This window comes from Sabethes cyaneus, chromosome 3, assembly GCF_943734655.1.
Source record: "Sabethes cyaneus chromosome 3, idSabCyanKW18_F2, whole genome shotgun sequence".
Taxonomy (NCBI): Eukaryota; Metazoa; Arthropoda; class Insecta; order Diptera; family Culicidae; genus Sabethes; species Sabethes cyaneus.
In genome coordinates this window covers 37,598,285-37,618,784 of record NC_071355.1, presented here as the reverse complement: position 1 = coordinate 37,618,784, position 20,500 = coordinate 37,598,285, and the positions used below count along the sequence as shown (strand labels likewise).

Genomic DNA, 20,500 nt, shown 5'->3' with positions numbered 1-20,500 from the left:
ACACGAAACGGGAACAATGCTCGACGTTGACTTGAAAGACTTGAATTTTAAATGAAAAGTAAAGTTAATACCATCTATTAAAACAAGGTTAAGATGAAATTAAGCAAAAAATCAAAACAGCATTTAGAGATAATTCTAAGCAACAAATCTAAAGCTACTTGGTTTTATTTAGTTTTATAAAGATTTTATTGCAGAATGACGATTACCTAAAGCTTTATAATGGTCATAGCAGAATCAGTTATTATCTACAATTTTGCTGATTTATTGTCGCGCAAAATTCAGCTGTTTCCGGAATGTACAATATGCGTATTTATATAAGAGGCTTATGTCTGTACCGAAAACCAGGTCTCTGACAGGACGTCATAAGGGGCCGTGCATTAATTACGTAAGGCATAATGGGGGGAGGGGGTTCCGCGAGATCTTACAAAATCTTATTTGGGGGAGAGGGGGGTTTAATCATTTCTTACGTAAGATTTTCACACTCGAAAAAATTGATATTTTTAACAGCAACTCATGTTACTTGTTACAAAAAATTTTAAATTGATGAGTCAAGTTGTGAAGTATCGAAATCCTTCATGCTGCAAGGAAATGCGTAGAAACCTGCTGAGTATTTTAGCTTTGCCACTTAGAGAAACAGCAGTTGGCCTACTTGTTCCAGAGCCATCTGATGTCATCGGTTTATGCTATTATTCCAACATATTTCGTTGCAATTGCCTATTCCAATTCCGCAAGGCAGCCGCAAAATCCCTTATGATATCACGAGAAACATTTTTGTTTAAAAGTAGCTTATTCAACTAATGTATAGCTGTACCAATGGAACAAGTGCTTGATAAGCTAGTATACAACAAAAATGTTTCTTGGGATGTATTGTTCTTCTGTTCCCAAAGATCTTGCCTGCCGCATGTGACTACCGTGGGGTCGGTATTTTGCGCCAAAGGACACCGCGGATGGTCATTACAGATCCGTTCATTAGACGCAACGCTGTACCAATTCCAACTTAAGACCAAGTCGCGTGTCATCTAGAAGAGGCAAAGAAGTTATTTGTACGCTGCTTGACGAGGACACGTGTTCAGACGATTTAGAGTGGATCAATGCGAATTAAGTGAATGCTAGTGAGTTTCTGAGCATACACCAACATTTATTGTCAACCCCAATGCTGAAATACGTTCTGTTTGTGAGTGGGCCATAAAGGGATTTACAACAGATAATTGATATTATGTTTTTTTATGAATTTGTTTGAACTTTGGTTTTTATGAACTTGTTTGAACTTTATTGACTGTTTCAATATTTTTTCAATGTTTAACTTTTTTAGTAAAACTTGAATTTTGATGTTTCAAAAAATCTTACTAAGATTTTTTACGGGGGGAGGGGGGATTGGCCAAAAACTTACAAAATTTTATATAGGGGGGAGGGGGGGGTTCAAAAATGAGGAAAAAGCCCTTACGTAATTATTGCACGGCCCCTAAGAGGCTTATCGGTAACTAAAAACTGGTCCCTGACAGGACGTCATGCTTTCGTGGCAATGGGTTGTATTCTCAGTCACCTCACTGATCGACTCCTGGACTGCTCGATTGCTCAACTGGTTGACTAGACTGCTCGACTGGACTGGACTGCTTAACTGAACTGCTCGACTGAACTGTTCAATTCGACTACTCGACTCAACTGTTTGATTGGACAGATCGACTTGACTGCTTGACTGAACGGCTCGATTTAACTGCTCGAGTGGACTACTCGATTCGACTGCTTGACACTTTTGCTTGACTCGACTCGACCCGACTGCTCGACTTACCTGCAGGATTGAACTGCTCGACTGGACTGTTCGATTCGACTACTCGACTCAACTGTTCGAATGATCTGCTTGACTCAACTACTCGCTTGGACTATTCGAATCGGCTGCTCGACTCTACTGCTCAACACGATTGCAAGATTCATCTGCTCGACTAGACTACTCGATTTGATTGCTCGACTCAACTGACAACTTGATTCAACAGCTCGACTAGACTGCTCAACTAGACTACTCGACTCAACTGTTTGATTCAACAGCTCGACTTAACTGCTCGATTCAACTGCTCGCCAGGACTACTCGACTGAACTTCTCAACTCAACTGTTCGACTTAACTGCTCGACTGAACCGCTTGATTAAACTGTTCGATTCGAGTGCTGGACTCAACTGCTCGACTAGACTACTCGATTCAACTGCTCAACTGGACTACTCGACTTAGCTGCTCGATTAAACTGCTCGACTGGACTACACGACTCAACTGCTCGGTTCAACTGCCCAACTCGACTGCTCAACTCAACTGCTCGGCTGGACTGCTTGACTGAACAGCTTGGATTAACTGCTCGATTTGACGACTCAACTCAACTGCTTGACTTCTGTTTGAGTCGACTGCTCGACTGAACTACTTGACTCGACTGCTCGACTGGACTACTCGACTCGACTGCTCGACTCAGCTGCTCAACTGAACTACTCGACTCAACTGCTTGAATAAACTGTTCGACTGGACTTCTCGACTCAACTGCACGACTCGACTGCTCGAATGAACTGCTCGACTGGACTACTCGACTTAACTGCTCGACTCAACTGTCCGATTTAACCGCTGGACCCGACTGCTTGACTAAACCATTAGATTCGAGTGCTCGACTCAAGTGCTTGACTAGATTACTCGATCCAACTGCTCGACTGGACTACTCTACTTAACTGCTCAACTAAACTGCTCGACTAAACTGCTCGATTTAACGGATCAACTTGACTACTCGACTTGACTACCCGACCAGACTGCTTGACTGAACAGCTTGACTTAACTGCTCGACTAGACTGCTTGACTCGATTGTTCGATTCGACTGCTCGACTCGTCTGCTCAACTCGATTGCTTGTCGCGCTTATTAAATCAGACCGGACCAAGTCGCAAAATTTAAAAAAAATAATTATTGATATACAGAATTTTCTAAGCAACATTTTACTCTCATAAGACTACATAAATGTTGCAAACAGTCAGAGTTAGAAGATGATTTCGAATGCTGCAAACTTTGAATTCGTTTTACTCGAAGTCAGAATTTTGTCACTTGGTTCTGTCTGACTTAACACCGACCATAGGAATCGGTTTGCGGCAATAGATGGTTCAATAGATGGTTCAGAACCACTCGCACTAAAGAGCCATACTACCCACCTATAGAATCAGCACAAGATAATGTTTTTATTCAGTTAAATAAAAGCCGTATTGGTCATAAAAACTATTCGTTTCAATTTCCGGCTATGACTCTTTTATGTACAACCTCTTAGAGCTATATTATGTAATGTAAGAACTCAAAGAACTAATACAAAGATTAAACATCTTCGCAAACATTGGCCAATGGAATGTATCCGCAGTTTTCTAAATTCTGAACAGACATTTATATTTTCCGGATCGTAAGATTCGGGCTCAACTAGTGCTGAAATAAAATGCATAGTTATTTCCTTAAAAAAGTACGAGTTACGTAGTTATTATTGATATGTACGCATGTTATAGAACACAGCTAGAGCAATCATTGCAATGAGCAATGAAATTGGGCTTGACTAATCGAACTTATTAATTTTCTTTAGACATTAAGTTTTTATAAATCAGCACTGCACTAATTTTTCAAACTTTCTATACAAACATGCACGATGAAAATTGATGCGCATAAGTTTCTAATTGATTCTAAATCATTGATAAATATCTATTGATGTTTCATATATTTTAAGAATATCACCATTCAATAAAATTGATTGCTGGTTGATCTGACGGCAAAGCTTAATCTCTATTTCACGCGTTTGTATAAATTTGCAAATCAGCAAAACAAACTGTTGTGCTGTTTTAGCTTTTAGCGCAGCAAGCTTTATGTGGTGCTTTGCAAAACAGAACAAATGCATTATAGGTCTCAGTCATATATGGGTCTTGCGTGAATCTCAAATAAAACCTCTACTCTAAAGATGGTTAGCATATCGGGATTTAATTATTGCATTAAAATTGGGCCAAATCACCATAAAATTGGGTCGTATGTGGGTCCTCAGATGGTTGTTATAACAATAAATTCGTCGTAGTGGGTTTTAAAATTCTGCAATCTACTTTACAATTGCAAATAAACCAAAATTGTTACTTTGGATTATCTTAGTAACCTCGATCATGCTCAAGAGCACGACTCCCTTCTCTTTCTGTCTCCCTCTCACTCCCAGGTCACTCTGCCTTTTGCTAATATTTGCCTTTTTGCCCCAGCTACTGATTTACTCATGTCTAGGAAAACCTATGACAAATTTGATGAAGAATAGGCTACGCGTTCCGGAGTTATGGCAGTGCATACAAAAAAGTGACAAACAAAAGTTCAAACGTGCAGTGTAAGTAACTGACTGAATTTGAACTAAATTTTGGGGCAAACTTAGGTGCTATCATTACCTTAGGAAAGGTTCAACCGGTACTAAATCTTGCTTGTTTGACCTAAAATGGTCCAAATTGGTTCAAATCTGTAAAGTTAAATTACATGTGGTTCGGAATGACCCACACATGTTGTCTTTTATATAGAAAGTTTTAGACAAAACTGCGACAAAACTGTATGCGAATAAATCAAAATTTCATGACTAACCCTCTGAATCGAATACAATTAGCAATTAATATCTCTAAAAGTCCATGAACATTACAATTACAGCTAAAACAGAAATTAAATTAAAATTTCTACACCAAACTTAGCTCGACGCCGTGCATCATCTTGACCATCCTCGAATTTCTTCGTGGCAGATTTGTTCACGCTTTTTTTTACTGTGCTCTGCGTTCTGCAGCACTGACATCAAGCAGACAGCGAACGAAACGAGAGAAGTTGCTATTTTTATTTATAGAGCTATGCAATGTACACGAATATTGTCGACAACGACGACGACGGCGGACGGGCGTACCGTACCGACCGTGTTTCGACCGTGTCAGCCGACAAGAACCGACATCGCACCAGCCAGGAGCAACGCAGCGCAGCGTGCCCCAACCCAATAGCGTTTGGTTCAGAACACAGAACAGCAAGCTAGCAGACATACAACCAACAACGGTGGAATTTTCCATTGCGATTTTTTTCCGCCCTTCTGCGTGTGCATGTGTTCGTTTGTGCATGGATGCTTACGTGCTGGGTGAGTGTTTTCCCTTTTTCGCACGCCTTCCCACCGACCTCCAGAAGGCCACAGACCGGCAGACACTGTGGCAAAACGCGTGCTTTCCCTCGTCGATACATGCTTTACATAGACGGAGGGTAAATTATGTATACGGGCAAGGAAGGTTCAGTATCTTGTAGTAGGAAACTGTCGCGTGTTATGTCTGTCTTCTTGGTTTCTTCGGACGATTAAGGGGCTTATATAGGTATGTAACATGTTCCCTACCTATTCCCTAAACGGTGTCGTATTTTCACTACGGAACAGCGCTTATATTTTCCTGATGATTGACAACCAACTCGACACTTAGCTTGACGTGGCGTCGCATAAGTAACGGAAAACTGATTGTATATAACCTATCCTAACAGCTTGCGGGTTGAAGAAATTGGGTTAGTAAAAAGCTGTACAAAATGGTACGCGCCAAAGCTTGGCAGACAGACGGTGTCTACGCTAGGGTTCATACTGGATACTAGCGCTGACAAAGGAAAATTCCGATCAACTTGAACTGAAAGTCAGCCGGAAAATGTATCAATTGCTACGCCTACGAAGTTTGCTCATTTAGCGAAAAATTGAAAATATAAGGGCAGATGTTTAGCAAATGACTAATATAATCGCTATTCTTAACCGATGATGCAATTGCAGTTAAAAAGAGAACTAGAAGAAACTGTAGTCATCTATTGTAGGCGAGACACTCAACACTCACCAAATAATTCCATTGCCGTAATTCGAGGACACTGTCACAAAAATTAAATGCATAAACGAAGTTTTTATGGGAGAATATTAGGTCAAGTTGAACCACAGACTATAAACTTAATCATACTAAAACATGAAATCACACGCAATCGCTTCATTCTGCATCGCGCTTTTTGATAAAACTTCAAATGCAAAATTTGAGGTTAAAAAAATCAGTATAAATATATTGAAAATTAAGAGCCGATTCTTCAACACAAGTATCATCAACGTTCACAGCCACCACCTTGGCAGTAACGATGATTTCAAAGACAAATTTTACGATGAATCTGTATACATTCGGGTGGTACTTAGCCAACACCCGATCACCCACTTCTGCATATCACCCATCATAATAAAAATTGTGCCGAGTTCTATACATGTTTATAGGTATATTTATACTGCTTTAACGTCATATTTTACATTTACTGTTTTTTCCAAGCGCAATGCAGAATAAACCGAATGTGTGTAATTTCATATCATGATTAAGGGGGCATAATAGCTTTTATACCTTGTTTTTTGACTGATTTCATTTTTTTCTCGATAACGCAAAAGACGACTTGATTCGGGTTTTTTGCATTCTAAACATTGCAATTTAGACTAATATTAACAAATTTGTTCTCATTTTGGAAGCTCATTTGAAAAAAATTGAATGGCTATAAGAGACCAACATCTAATGGATATAGTTTTTAATGAAACTTAGTAGTTTATAAGTAGTTTATACTTTAGATTTACTTGATGCTATGCGGATTCACTTGCCCGAGAAAGGTATTAGGTATTTTCCGTGTGATAGTCTTACTTCCCAGGCACGGACGAGCATTACATACACCAAGCTTGTGGCTGCTGTTGCTGCTACTGCTTGAATACAAAGAAGCAAAATAAACTTGCGGCGTCTTGCAATGTAAAGACTATTGAAATGACATAAAAAGGAAAGCAAAGTCATTATCGTCATTCATTCGCTGGTCCTCCACGCTGATCATTGCAACGTTCCACTTCAATCTAAACTTGGATATCATCATTTGGAAAAAAATTTATTGTACAAGTTTCACTTTCGATTTTGTTTTTTGCTACAACGCATAGTAAAGTCTGATTTTCTGTTTTTATATAGACCTCGCAGCCAGTTGTAAGAGTACAGGACGAGCACAATTGCAGGACTAGTGCTACAATCCTATTGACTCATTCGACGCCTGGCTTGTTAGACCAGTGTCATACCTCGAGGCCAACTGAGAGGCTCAGGCTTGCTACCTGTCCTCTCATGAATGCCAATAACATTATTTTTTGTTAACAGCTGGATGTGTGAAATACTTCGATTTTGGCACTGGTAAAAATATTCGTTTTTGGCATCACAATAGAGCTCAGCTACCAAAAATACGATACAATTTATTAAGCAAGATAATAATATTATTATGCTATTTGTTTTTTTTTTTCACTTTACCTTATTACGCCTTACATAGACCAATAAGGTATAAAAATATTAAATTCAAGTCGAACGGTACGCGGTCGTGCCTGGAACACAACCTTTGTGATTTTTTACGCAAAGTTCGGCATTAACGCGGTGTACCGTTCTGATTCAAACTTAAAACAGTTTCAAACACGGTGGTATACAATAAGCATACTATGTTATCAAATTAGTGATACTAGCGTGTATTTTATTCTAAGTGTTTGAAGTTTGAGACTGTTTTAACTTTGAATCAGAACGGTATATCAAAGATTTCATTTGATGCGATAACAAAACATGATTCGTACTTGAATTGAACAGCAGAATATGTGTACGAATTTTAAAAACAGTTTTTGTCTATCTTTACTCATGTGGTCATTCACTCTTTCATTACAGCGATGGTCAACCCGGAGACTCCATAAAGTGGAACGACGAAAGCCGTAGTAAACAAGGCGTCTCCATCGATTCACGTGTATATGGGGGCGCGCTATTATTCATTGATTTGCAATTATGAGGAACATCCAACAAAACAACCTTTGACATCCAACCGACAAAAGAGTGAAACAGAATTCAATGTCAATGTTGTTAGTTTAAGCACGTTCAAGTAAATGAAACGCAAACGCCGGCAGAGGCAGGACAGAGCGATTCTGTAGCAAAAACTAGGTCTAGTACTAAGTAAGCACTGACAGTCCCACCAACTTGACAATAGCGGGACAACAAGTTGAGCAGTTTCTTTTTCTTCTTAATTGACCTAACATCTTATGACAAGACCTAGGTAGCATAATTTCTCCATCTACTTCAGTTCATGGCAGCTAGTCTCCAGTTCCGCGGGCACCCAGTGCTCGCCAGATCTCGCTCCATCTGGTCTTGCCGCTCCATCTGGTCTTGCCAATTTTAATAAGGTCCGCTCCAATGCCATCTTTTCCCGGTACTTTGCTGTTCTTCAACCGGTGGATGGCTTCTGTAGCCTCCAGAAGTACGACCAACTCAGTCCGCGATCCGTTCCCCAGAATCTCTAGGCAAGTGACTTAAGCGCCACCTCGTTAGAGGGCCACTTGCCAAGTGAAGGCTTGCCCGGCCAGAAACTCCGCCTCAGGGCGGGTCAGTTCAACAACTAAGGGGACAAAAAGGCGGACGCATGCAACCAAAGGTGCTCACTCTACGCGTTTTCAAGAAGCCTAACCACAGAAACTCGCTATCCGAAATCCTCAATCCACACACCGACTCGTACCTTTTTCCTCACTGGCCCAACTCTGACCAACCAGATTACTGGCCAATGTAGGAAATCGGAGTGCGGGGACTGTATTACCAAGCAGTCCACTTGGAGTACCAAACACAACTCTAAAATGTACGCGATTCGTGAGACACCTTCGGAATACCTAAATTACACCAAATGACACTCCATAAACAGACTTTAACTTAGGGAAACGCAAACTAGATTTAACATTTATTCTATTTTTTTAACAAACATTTAACTATACCTAGGTTTTTTGAGCCATTCTACTCTTCTCTATTGCGTGGGTGGAATCTGCCCTAAAGCTTCTTTCGGGTTTGGGGATTGGCTTAACTTTCGTTTATATCACCTGCGCAGGGTTTAGATCTTTACTTACGGCGGCCGTTCCCAATTTCCTCCATCCAACGACGTTACCAAGCAGCAAAATGTTGCGCGATGGACATCAAGCGCATAAACTCTGGTTCGGCAGCTGCAAATTGGCGTATCACAAAATGGCGTCCTAAACGCTCAGCAGCATAAGCCGACCAGGCTGATCAGCGGCTTTCCCCGGCGGCGTGATCCGAAATCCGGCGGCTGGAAGCGGTGCTATAACCAGCCGTTCGTGAAGTGTGCGGTAGGAGGGTGGATGTGCTTTGCTGGCGGTGTGGTCCGAAGCTTTCGCCGAGCGCTTGAATGAAATTTCAAATGGAACACAAAAAGCCGTCGAACGGCTGTTCGACGGTATTAGCCAAATTCCCTAAAAGCAAACTATTCACTTTACCTTTTGTTTCCACCACACTGGCTAGCAAAGACTCCACGCAAGAACTTTTCCTAACTGCGCTATCTATTCCCTATTAATGAAATAACACTTAGTAAATTTAACTAATCCTAAGTGTCTCACTCTAAGACACAAACCTTTTCTAACACGAAACAGCACAAGACACACACTCCGATTTCGTTCACTGATCAGTTTAAAATGATCGAAGCGAAATTGGGAAACTCCTCAGAACAAACGAGATTTGGTTGGAAAACGAATATTCTATAGCGAATTTCTGCGATCATACAAATCCGATCAAACATCTCTTTTTATCTTTAGTTGCATGCATCTAACTATTTCATCCCTAGAGTTTATTGAACTCTTCTAGAAGAAGAATCTGCCGGCAACCTTCGTGCTTAGAGATTCCATCTAGCGAATCGCGAATGAGAGGCTCTAAGAAAGAGTAAAATTGGAGAACTCGGCTAACTTGTATGCAAGGAACCAATACATACGCGTAACCAACTAACCATAATTTCTAGTATACCATGCTTTATTTGCTAACTTAACGAAGATACAGCAAAGGGCCAATCTAATCAACCTGCTTGCTACATAACACCCCGGTCTGTTTTACGAAAATTTGATTGTAGAATACAATCAAATTTTCGTAACTTCAAACCGTACAGAACCAAAAACTAAATACTATAAACTAGCGGAAACTTTAAACTAAATTATTTACAAACGCAATTAAACTTAAGCTACTATTTACAAATTTTACAATTGACTAAGGTTCACCAAAAAAAATTATATCGCTTGATCGTAAGACATTTCTTCGTTACTGTGCCGCGGTTCATACACCAACACTTCAATTTCTACATATCCGCTCTCGATCGAGCCAAACCCCAGTACAACTTTTCCCCCAACTCGAAAACCCAGGCAGTAACTCCTGCGTCGATACACATCGACCAACGAGAAATCTGCCACCTACAGCGCCCATACATATTCCCCATAATTACAACGAATTAGCATATACATTCCAAGGACTACTCCAACACCTATGTTGAAAAGGTATCCCAGAATAGTACACCATCAGCTTTGCTTTCGAAGAACACCTCAGAATACTTCTGAACAAATATCTTCTATTAGCAAAACGCAACCTCCCACATTAACTTCCCCAGCAGTAACTCTTTACCAAATAATTGGCCACTGAGAAACCTGCCAACGTAATTCGTATAACTTCCCAACATACTAGCATCAATGTTTCAACGCCGGACCTATTCCGACAACGTGAAACATGACCTATACTCAAAACATAAATTAACAATTTACGTTTTGTTTCTAACATCGAAAACATTCGATTTCCACGAAACAAACGAAATCGTGAACCACCCTATAGCTTGCTATAAAAGCTCCGTATGATTTACGCACACATATGTACTCGCGAACAGCAACGAAATAAATGTCAAACGAAAAGTAAACAGTGCTGGTTGTGATGTTTTGTGCTCTGTGGAAAAATTTGTGGAAAACAGGTAAAGTATTTTGAAATACAGGAAAATTCCTCTGCGGAAGGTGACTTATCCCTTCTACACATTCTCAGTGATATTGTGAAAGGATCTACCATCTCAACGAGCGATTCTCTAGCTATCCCCACCCCGGTGGCCACGGCGACGGATGACTGGAAGACTGACCGGCAGTTTTTTTTTGCAGCAAATGGAGCAGATGATGCAGATGTGGATGGATTCGGCATTGAACGGAAAGGAAAGTTGGCTTCCAATTACCAGGTAAGAGAGTGAGCAGAAACTAATGCCTATTTATTTATTTTTTTCAGAGCAACCGGACCACGAAGTTTGGAAGGGGGCTGCAGAGGCGACATCGAGGAGCCAGTAATCCATAAAATTACCAACCTCTAAACTAGCCAACCATAAATTTCCCAACAAATAAATTTATTAACCCTAGGTTTAAGCATCGAAAAACTAACACTAGAATTAAGCAAAATCATGTATTAGCTTCCAAAAAGCTTTAAATAATCCACAATATGCAAACTAAATAAATTAAATAATAAATTGAATATTAACTAACACAGGTACATAATACTATACTAAATAAATAACTAGATGAATATGTACAATATTTACAAAATTTACAAATTTAATAAACCATACTAATCCTAACTAAAAGTAAGCTTAGCAGGCAAACAAAATATATGTGGTGTCAGGTACTAACTTAGTTCATAAGACTCGATGTAGTAGTACCAAACTAACATTACTCCTGCCGAAAAGGGAAGTTTCTCTGCTGGTTTCGGTTTCCCCAGTCCGCTCTATCCGAAATCCAACGGCGGCTAGGTTTCGCCCGAAAACTTTCAAGTTTGTTCGTAGCTAGCACACACCCCGGGATTGTCGTCTGTGGGCGACCCAAGGTGGCGTGTCTAGCCCGATTTTAAAAGATTTACCTCCTGACCTTGTTAGGTGCACATTCCTTTCTCCATTATTCAAAGTCTCTCGAGCGTTTCAGCATCGAGGGCCCCCAGTAGATGACAGGTTTTGTGGGGACCGCAGTAATCTGCAAGACCTTCGTAATGGAGAAATGTATTTTGATGCTACCAGAGCTTTCGCGTCATGGTGCAATGGTTTCGGCTCAACTAAGTGAGCGAGACATAGCTTGAAAAAAATTTGTTTTATCACTACCAACGTGAGGTTGGGAATTGATACTAATTGTTGAAATACTGACTTATCTGAGTGTGGTGGGAAAAGACTTAAAGAAGAACTAATACACTACTGTACCTAATGCGAAGTCATTGCTGGGCTCGCTTCACTTCGTGTTTTCACTACTTTTTCCAGGTCATAACCCTAGCTCCTTCTAACCCTTCATGATCAGTTCTTCTGGCCTAACTCTTCGACCCTTTACTCTCAATTAACCAGTTCACCCCCAATTAGTACCAACGACCATTATGAAAATTGTTATATAGCAGTCGCTCCGTGGAGCTTCATAGCTTAGAAAATTTGGTCCCTCACTGTGTTTATTATAATCTTGGCACTCCGTAGAGTTTCATAGCTGTTGAAGCAAACCATTAATTGAAGAAGACGTTGGACTAAGTTCCAGAAAGCTTTTTCAGGAATTTACAGTTGTAAACTCCTAGCCTTTGACCTTGCATATTATCAAGATCGTAACAGTGCGCCCCTACAACCCTCCTTACTATCGCTGGTATGTACTTCGGTGCCAGCTTAGCACAGAACCCTTTCCCCTTGTCCGATTGCTCCATATTTTTCTTCAAAACTTTTTCCCCGACAGAGTAGGTCGGACAATTGGCATTGGAACGCAGGTTGTAGTATGACGAATGCTTTTCGTATGCGGCTTTTAGATTCTTTCTAACGTCTTCCAGTAGTTTTTCCTTTTCATCATTGCCAATCTGACTTTTGCTTGTAGTTGGCGCATCCCTTAATTGCCGATATTCTCTCCCATCGGACACTATGTTCCTACCGAACAAGACGAAGTATGGTGTGTAGTGCGTAGCATCGTGGACCGAGTTTCGCACAGCGTTCGCGATTTGCTGGAGATTATTCGCCCATTCTCTATGATCATTCTTGATGCAAGCCCGAATTGCAGTCGTTATCACCCTGTTCACCCTCTCCGTATCGTTTACCTGCGGATGGTAATTGGGCGTCCTCCAGTGCGTGACATGATACCGGGTCAACAGGTTGCTGAACAATGCGGAGGTAAACTGGGATCCATTGTCCGACAAGATCACTTCAGGCACTCCGAATAGCAGGAATAGAGAGTTCTCCACAAAGTTCACCAGGGACTCTGCCGTTGCTTGTCGAAAAGGTTGAACTATCACGAACTTCGAAAACAAATCAGTCACAACCAACAAGCATGTATTCCGTGCTTTACCAGACGCTGGAAGTGGACCAACATAGTCCATCGCAAGGAATTGCCACGGGTATTGGGCCATTTTCTTCTGCTCAGCCATGGGCGGAGTACTATTTTGATTTGAAGCTTTGCTCATTTGGCAGACTAGACAACTCTGGCAGGTTCGCTTCACCTCGCTACTCATAAACGGCCAGTAGTATCGCTCTTTGACCGCATTCAGGGTTTTCTCCGGACCAAGGTGGGCTTTTTCATGAATTTCCCGTACAATATCCGCGCGCTCTGGCTTTGCGGGGTAACGTTTCCACTGGAATCGGGGGTCTTCCACTTTCCCATCCACCTTCACAAACTTCCAAATCTCACCGCTGGCAACACGAAAATCTGGATATTTTGCGGGATCCAGCTGAATCTTTGCCGCTAGATTTCGTTGTTCGGCATCGAGGGTCTGGACAGCAATCATCTCTACTGATCTGGAAAGACAGTCCGCCAAGATATTGCTCTTACCCTTGCGATACTCCAGTTCAATGTCGTACGATTGGATTTTCAGGGCCCACCGCAGAAGTTTCGCATTTCCAGACTCTACGCCAATAGAGAAAAGCCACAACAGGCTTCGGGCGTCGGTAACAACCTTAAAACGGGTTCCCTCGACATAGTGACGGAAATGTTCTATCGCTAGAAGCACTCCTAGACACTCCTTCTCTACACTCGCGTATTTCCGTTGAGTGCTGCTCAGTTTCTTGCTGAAGTACGCTATAACCTGTGGAACATTATCCTGGCGCTGAATCAGGGCCGCTCCAACAGCATTATCTGAGGCGTCTGATTCAATGGAAAACGGCAGCGAAAAATCGGGGTTTCCCAAGATAGGCGCTGATACTAACGCGGATTTTAATTCTCCGAAGGCCACTTCTGCTGCATCAGTCCAGACAAACTTCGATCTCGACTTCTTCAGGAGGTCTGATATCGGTGCCACAATTCGGCTGTATTCCCGAATGAACCGCTGATAGAAACCAGCCAGGCCCAACAGACGGCGAATATCCTTCACGTTCCGTGGGCGGGCGTAGTTCAAAATCGGTGCGATACGGCCATTGTCAATCGCCACCCCCTCCTCGGTCAGCAGATAACCTAAATAGGTAACCTGTTTGCGACAGAACCGACTTTTGTCCAGAGAAATCGTGAGGTTCGCTTTCGTCAATCGGTTCGCTACGATTCTCAGGAGCCGAACGTGTTCTTGAAACGTCTTCGTCGCAATGACGATATCGTCTAAATAGACGAACACGTTTGGCTCCAAATCGAAGCCTATCACGCGATCCATGAGTCGGCACATTGTAAAGGGGGCATTTGTTAGGCCAAACGGACAAACCTTGAAGCGGAATAATCCTTGTGGCGTCCTGAAGGCGGTATAATCCCGGCACTCCTCTTTAAGAGGAATTTGGAAATACGCATCCTTCAGGTCTACCACAGAATAGAATTTTGCTTTACCAAGCCGGTGAAATATTCCCCCCATATTGCGCATGGGGTAGGAATCTTTTTTGGTAAAGCTATTTATCCGCCGTGAGTCTAGGCATACTCTCAGTTTACCATTCGTCTTGCGAACGGGGACTAAGGCACTTGCCCACTCACTGGTACATTCCTCAATGGCATCCATCCGTTTGTACCTCTCCAGTTCTGCTTCCATTTCAGCCTGTATCGCTGGCGAACAACGATACAGTGGTTGCCGACAGGGCTTTGCTTCCTCCTTTAACACGATCTCATGTTGCAGCAACGACGTCCTGCCTAGTCGGTTTTCGGTCGTGCACGGAAACATTTTGATTGCTTCTATCAACTGATTCCGGTCTACGTCCGCCAGTTCGTGCTCGGTCTCGACTGTCTCTGGCGTGGTCTTGGAAGGTTCGGGTAGTTCCAACGCGGGGATTTCGAGCGACTCGTCAGGTCCTGACGGCTTTAGCGCCGGTAACGTGGTAATCGACGACAATCTCACTTCTGCATCACATTCCCCGGGCCTTGCAGCTTCCACCGTGGTCACTCGTTCGAAGCCATTTTCCCCCATAATCATGGGTTGGATCCCAAACTGTTTCCAAAAGTCGTAACCCAGGATTAACTTCTGGGAGACCTGCGGAACTACTAGCGTCGGAAGGACTTTAGTTAATCCTCTAAACCGCACGGGCAATGATACATAACCCAGACTCTCGTGGATAGTCTTATCGGCGGTCACAATTTTCAGCGGGCTGACCTGGAGTGCTAACCCGTTCCGTTCAGCAATGTCAGGTATATTAGTCACACTGACACTCGCTCCGGAATCTAGTAGCGCATCGAACTCCTCGTCAAAAATCTGTACGGTGATGTGTGGGCAGCTTCCAGTTTGGACACGAACCTCGCACACCTTCTGAAAAGGATCTTCATACGCATGGGGAACATTTTTATCACCAGGAATGCTATCGCTCCCTCTCTCGCATTCCCGCCTTAGTTTCCCGACCCTCTGTTCATTCCGACCGTTCCGGTTCGCGGATGACTATTACAATTCGTCGATACGGCTCCAGGATTTCCGCATATATAGCAGAAGATTCGCTTCTCTTCCATGCACTGTCTCCACACATGTCCGTTTTTACGACAGTTCCAACATAATGGATTTGAACGCTCGGCTACGCGTTCCGGCGGCTGTCGTGAGGAGTTTGCGTGAGTTTTCGGCACGTCGGTTGATTTCTTCTGCTGACTCTCTTTACGACCAACAAAATTCACTTCTTCTGGCTCCGAGTAAGACTCGTAAGAATCGGCATTTTCCCTCTCCACCTCAATCTGGTGGATTCGGTTCGGTGGTCGTGGCGGTCCTTCTCTTGGTTGCCGGAACACGGGATCATGTGCATCAATGCGGTACGCGTAGAACTCTAGCTTTCGCAAAGTTCGAACCGTGCGACATGCAAGCTTCGCTTGGTAGTGTGGACGCATGTTGTCCCATATCACCTCGAACAAACGGTGCTGGTCTAACGGGGTAGTCAACAGTTTGTTTAGCCGCTCTATCTCCATCTTGAATGAAAGGAAAGTCTCGTTTCGGTGCTGTTTGCGATCGTAAATACGTTGCCTAGTCCCTTGATCCTTGTTGGGGTTACCGTACATGTACCGTAACCTTTCCTCAAAGTCCTCCCAAGTGAGGAACTCGTCGGAATAGCATAGATACCAGTCATAGGCTTCCCCTCTAAGGATCGTATGGATTCGTTGCAGGAGCACGTCTTTCGCAATACGGTCCATGTGGGCTAGGCGGCAGACTTTGTGCAGGAAATCCTCTAACGAGCGTTGTCGACTATCTCCGCTGTAGGTCAGATGCCACTTTTCCATCCGACGGTCTGCGTCCCGAATCTCCTCGTCACTGATCCGCCGCTGGTTTCGACCATGGTGTCTACCTCGACGGTAGAACACTTCGTGGTCTTCCTCGTGGCTGTCATTATCACTAGACTCCCAGTCCTCCTGTTCAAATGCAGCGCGACGGTCGCGATGCCTACCAGCGGTTTGCGTGGTATGACGGTTTCTATTGAACCGGTCGGGAGAAGCAAAACGTTCATCGTGCGAGAAATCTGCGCGCTGGAAGCGATCAAACCTACCACCAGTCCATCTGCTTCGATCTGGTTCCTCCGCCCGTGGTAGAGGAAAATTGGCCGAATGCCTTTCCCGTGACATCTTTCCCGCGTTCCCAGACTGTGGTAAATAGCTGTCCGAGACCGTTCGATTTACTCGCGGAAGTTCATTCCGACTTGCCGGTCCTTGGCGTGATCCTTCAATCCGTGCCTTCGCTAACTCCCTTTCTAGACTCTCTATTCGCTTCAATAATGCCTGATGATCTTCTGGCCGTTCTGGTGTCGCAGTATGATCCCGGTTTACCTTAGGCTGCTTCGGAACTGCACCTTGCGAACTATCTCGTCTTGCTGAATCGCTGTTCGCCGGCTGCAAACCATCTTCTACCTGTCCACCTACGGCACCCTCATCACCATTACCTAAGTCGTCCGAGAAGTTTCGTCGTGCGTCCATCGCCCTTGTCCGACCCTGTCTCTCGTCGGAAGTTTTCTTGCCATTAGATCTGCTCAACATCTCTCGGACAAATTCGTTCAATTCCCGTTTCATCTTCTCTGAATTCGTATCCGAGGCTTGGCATCGAGCTATTCGCATAGCGTAATGCTTCAGCCGGGATACAACTCTTTCATCACTGCCACGCTCCAACCTTCTGCTTAAATCGTCAACCTTACCCGCAATATAGTCGAACTCCTGCTCCACCGTATACGGAGATGGGTAGTCTCTCTTCTCACGAATATCTTCATGGAACAGATTGCGCAGAAGGCGGTATTTAGCCTCTGGCTCACTGGTCAATTCCCCCGTCTTGCCCCGGATTAACAACTCGTAATCAACCTCCTCATTCGTGAGGTGGTCGGCATGCGGAAATCTGTTCGACATGGCGACAGTATCCATTTAAATTTAAAAAATAATGATAATAAATATATATTTACAGTAGCACGACAAACACAATACACCAAGCAATATATACAAATAAGCAATATAAAAGCAAATAATAATTCTCTATAATAAATCAATATTAAACTAAAGAAATTTTTTGTGAACCTATTCTACTAACTACGTATCCGAAATAATTTTAAAGTTATTTAAAGTTTCCCAAAAAACAAAACGTGGCCCCACGTTGGGCGCCAAAATGTAGACTCCAGAAGTACGACCAACTCAGTCCGCGATCCGTTCCCCAGAATCTCTAGGCAAGTGACTTAAGCGCCACCTCGTTAGAGGGCCACTTGCCAAGTGAAGGCTTGCCCGGCCAGAAACTCCGCCTCAGGGCGGGTCAGTTCAACAACTAAGGGGACAAAAAGGCGGACGCATGCAACCAAAGGTGCTCACTCTACGCGTTTTCAAGAAGCCTAACCACAGAAACTCGCTATCCGAAATCCTCAATCCACACACCGACTCGTACCTTTTTCCTCACTGGCCCAACTCTGACCAACCAGATTACTGGCCAATGTAGGAAATCGGAGTGCGGGGACTGTATTACCAAGCAGTCCACTTGGAGTACCAAACACAACTCTAAAATGTACGCGATTCGTGAGACACCTTCGGAATACCTAAATTACACCAAATGACACTCCATAAACAGACTTTAACTTAGGGAAACGCAAACTAGATTTAACATTTATTCTATTTTTTTAACAAACATTTAACTATACCTAGGTTTTTTGAGCCATTCTACTCTTCTCTATTGCGTGGGTGGAATCTGCCCTAAAGCTTCTTTCGGGTTTGGGGATTGGCTTAACTTTCGTTTATATCACCTGCGCAGGGTTTAGATCTTTACTTACGGCGGCCGTTCCCAATTTCCTCCATCCAACGACGTTACCAAGCAGCAAAATGTTGCGCGATGGACATCAAGCGCATAAACTCTGGTTCGGCAGCTGCAAATTGGCGTATCACAAAATGGCGTCCTAAACGCTCAGCAGCATAAGCCGACCAGGCTGATCAGCGGCTTTCCCCGGCGGCGTGATCCGAAATCCGGCGGCTGGAAGCGGTGCTATAACCAGCCGTTCGTGAAGTGTGCGGTAGGAGGGTGGATGTGCTTTGCTGGCGGTGTGGTCCGAAGCTTTCGCCGAGCGCTTGAATGAAATTTCAAATGGAACACAAAAAGCCGTCGAACGGCTGTTCGACGGTATTAGCCAAATTCCCTAAAAGCAAACTATTCACTTTACCTTTTGTTTCCACCACACTGGCTAGCAAAGACTCCACGCAAGAACTTCTCCTAACTGCGCTATCTATTCCCTATTAATGAAATAACACTTAGTAAATTTAACTAATCCTAAGTGTCTCACTCTAAGACACAAACCTTTTCTAACACGAAACAGCACAAGACACACACTCCGATTTCGTTCACTGATCAGTTTAAAATGATCGAAGCGAAATTGGGAAACTCCTCAGAACAAACGAGATTTGGTTGGAAAACGAATATTCTATAGCGAATTTCTGCGATCATACAAATCCGATCAAACATCTCTTTTTATCTTTAGTTGCATGCATCTAACTATTTCATCCCTAGAGTTTATTGAACTCTTCTAGAAGAAGAATCTGCCGGCAACCTTCGTGCTTAGAGATTCCATCTAGCGAATCGCGAATGAGAGGCTCTAAGAAAGAGTAAAATTGGAGAACTCGGCTAACTTGTATGCAAGGAACCAATACATACGCGTAACCAACTAACCATAATTTCTAGTATACCATGCTTTATTTGCTAACTTAACGAAGATACAGCAAAGGGCCAATCTAATCAACCTGCTTGCTACACTTCTTTAACTTCCCTTATCGATGGGGGTGGCACGTCTCCGTTGCTTGCTACACCAATGTGGTCACTTCCTCCGGTTTTCCGCCTGCACACGCCGTTCAGGTATTCGTCGTAGTGTTGGTTCCACCCTTCGATCACCGTACGGTCGTCAAGCAAATACCTGCTTCTTTATCTCTGAATATTTCAGCCCGTCGTTGAGCCTCTGATAGAACTTCCGTGTGTGGTGAAAGCGGTACAGTTCTTCGCACTTCTCCTAGTGGCGCTTCTTCTCCTGGAAGAGTCGTGTTTTCTGTCTCCGTTTCTGTTTGTATCGGTCCATATTCTGGCGGGTCGCTCTACGCAGCATTTGTACCGTCAAACCGTTCGTTACGTCGATTCGGTGCCACACGGCCTGGGTCGTGCTCCGCTACGCTGTTGATAGCTGTTTTCACGGCATTCCAACAGTCCTCAAGAGAGGCTTCATCCAGTTCAAGTTGAGCGGGTTGACGCCTTTCAATATCTTGGTAGCCTGGCTACTCCCGATGGTGGTATCAAAAGCGATATAGCCACATTGATCAGAAAGACCACGGCTGCCTTTGCAGGTACGCGGAACAATTGACGCTCAAACCAGATCACTATACATACGAAAACCCGAATTTTCCACTCAAACGTTAAATCCGTATTGCTGTAGGCCTGCGAAACTTGATGATTCTCAGCGGATACAACACAAAAACTGCAGGTGTTAATTAATCGTTGCCTGCGTTATATCAATCGTGCCTGGTGGCCTGACGACTGAATACCCAACGAGGAATTCCATCGTCTATGTTATCTACGGCCAAAAGCAACAGAAGTTTGGTGAACGTAGGTGGAAATTCGTGAACCTTGAGGAAAGGAGCGAACGAGATCTGCAGAGAAGCACTCGACTGGAATCCGAAAGGACAGTGCCCAGAGGCTCATGGTGACGCAGCTTGACCAACGATATCCAGGCTGTAGACGAGAACCTGTCCTGGCGACAGGAATGTTCTACTAAAATGATGCCATAAAATGAAGCGCCAAAGCTGAAACTCCCG

The 20,500-nt window shown here is 43.4% G+C and overlaps 1 protein-coding gene across 1 annotated transcript; it reads right to left on the bottom strand.

Moving 5' to 3' along the window:
- Positions 1-12,368: 12,368 nt before the first annotated feature.
- Positions 12,369-17,581, bottom strand: LOC128739473 (uncharacterized). Its single transcript, XM_053834968.1, has 2 exons — positions 15,635-17,581; positions 12,369-15,527 (listed from the first exon to the last, which is right to left on the bottom strand). Exons 1-2 carry the CDS (start codon positions 17,579-17,581, stop codon positions 12,369-12,371), a joined length of 5,106 nt encoding a protein of 1,701 aa, XP_053690943.1.
- Positions 17,582-20,500: the final 2,919 nt, after the last annotated feature.

Coding starts and splice junctions, on each gene's coding strand:
- LOC128739473 (XM_053834968.1), bottom strand. CDS start 17,581: ATGTCGAACAGATTTCCGCATGCCGACCACCTCACGAATGAGGAGGTT. Junction 15,528..15,634: donor GTCATCCGCGAACCGGAACG/GTCGGAATGAAC, acceptor GATCCTTTTCAG/AAGGTGTGCGAGGTTCGTGT.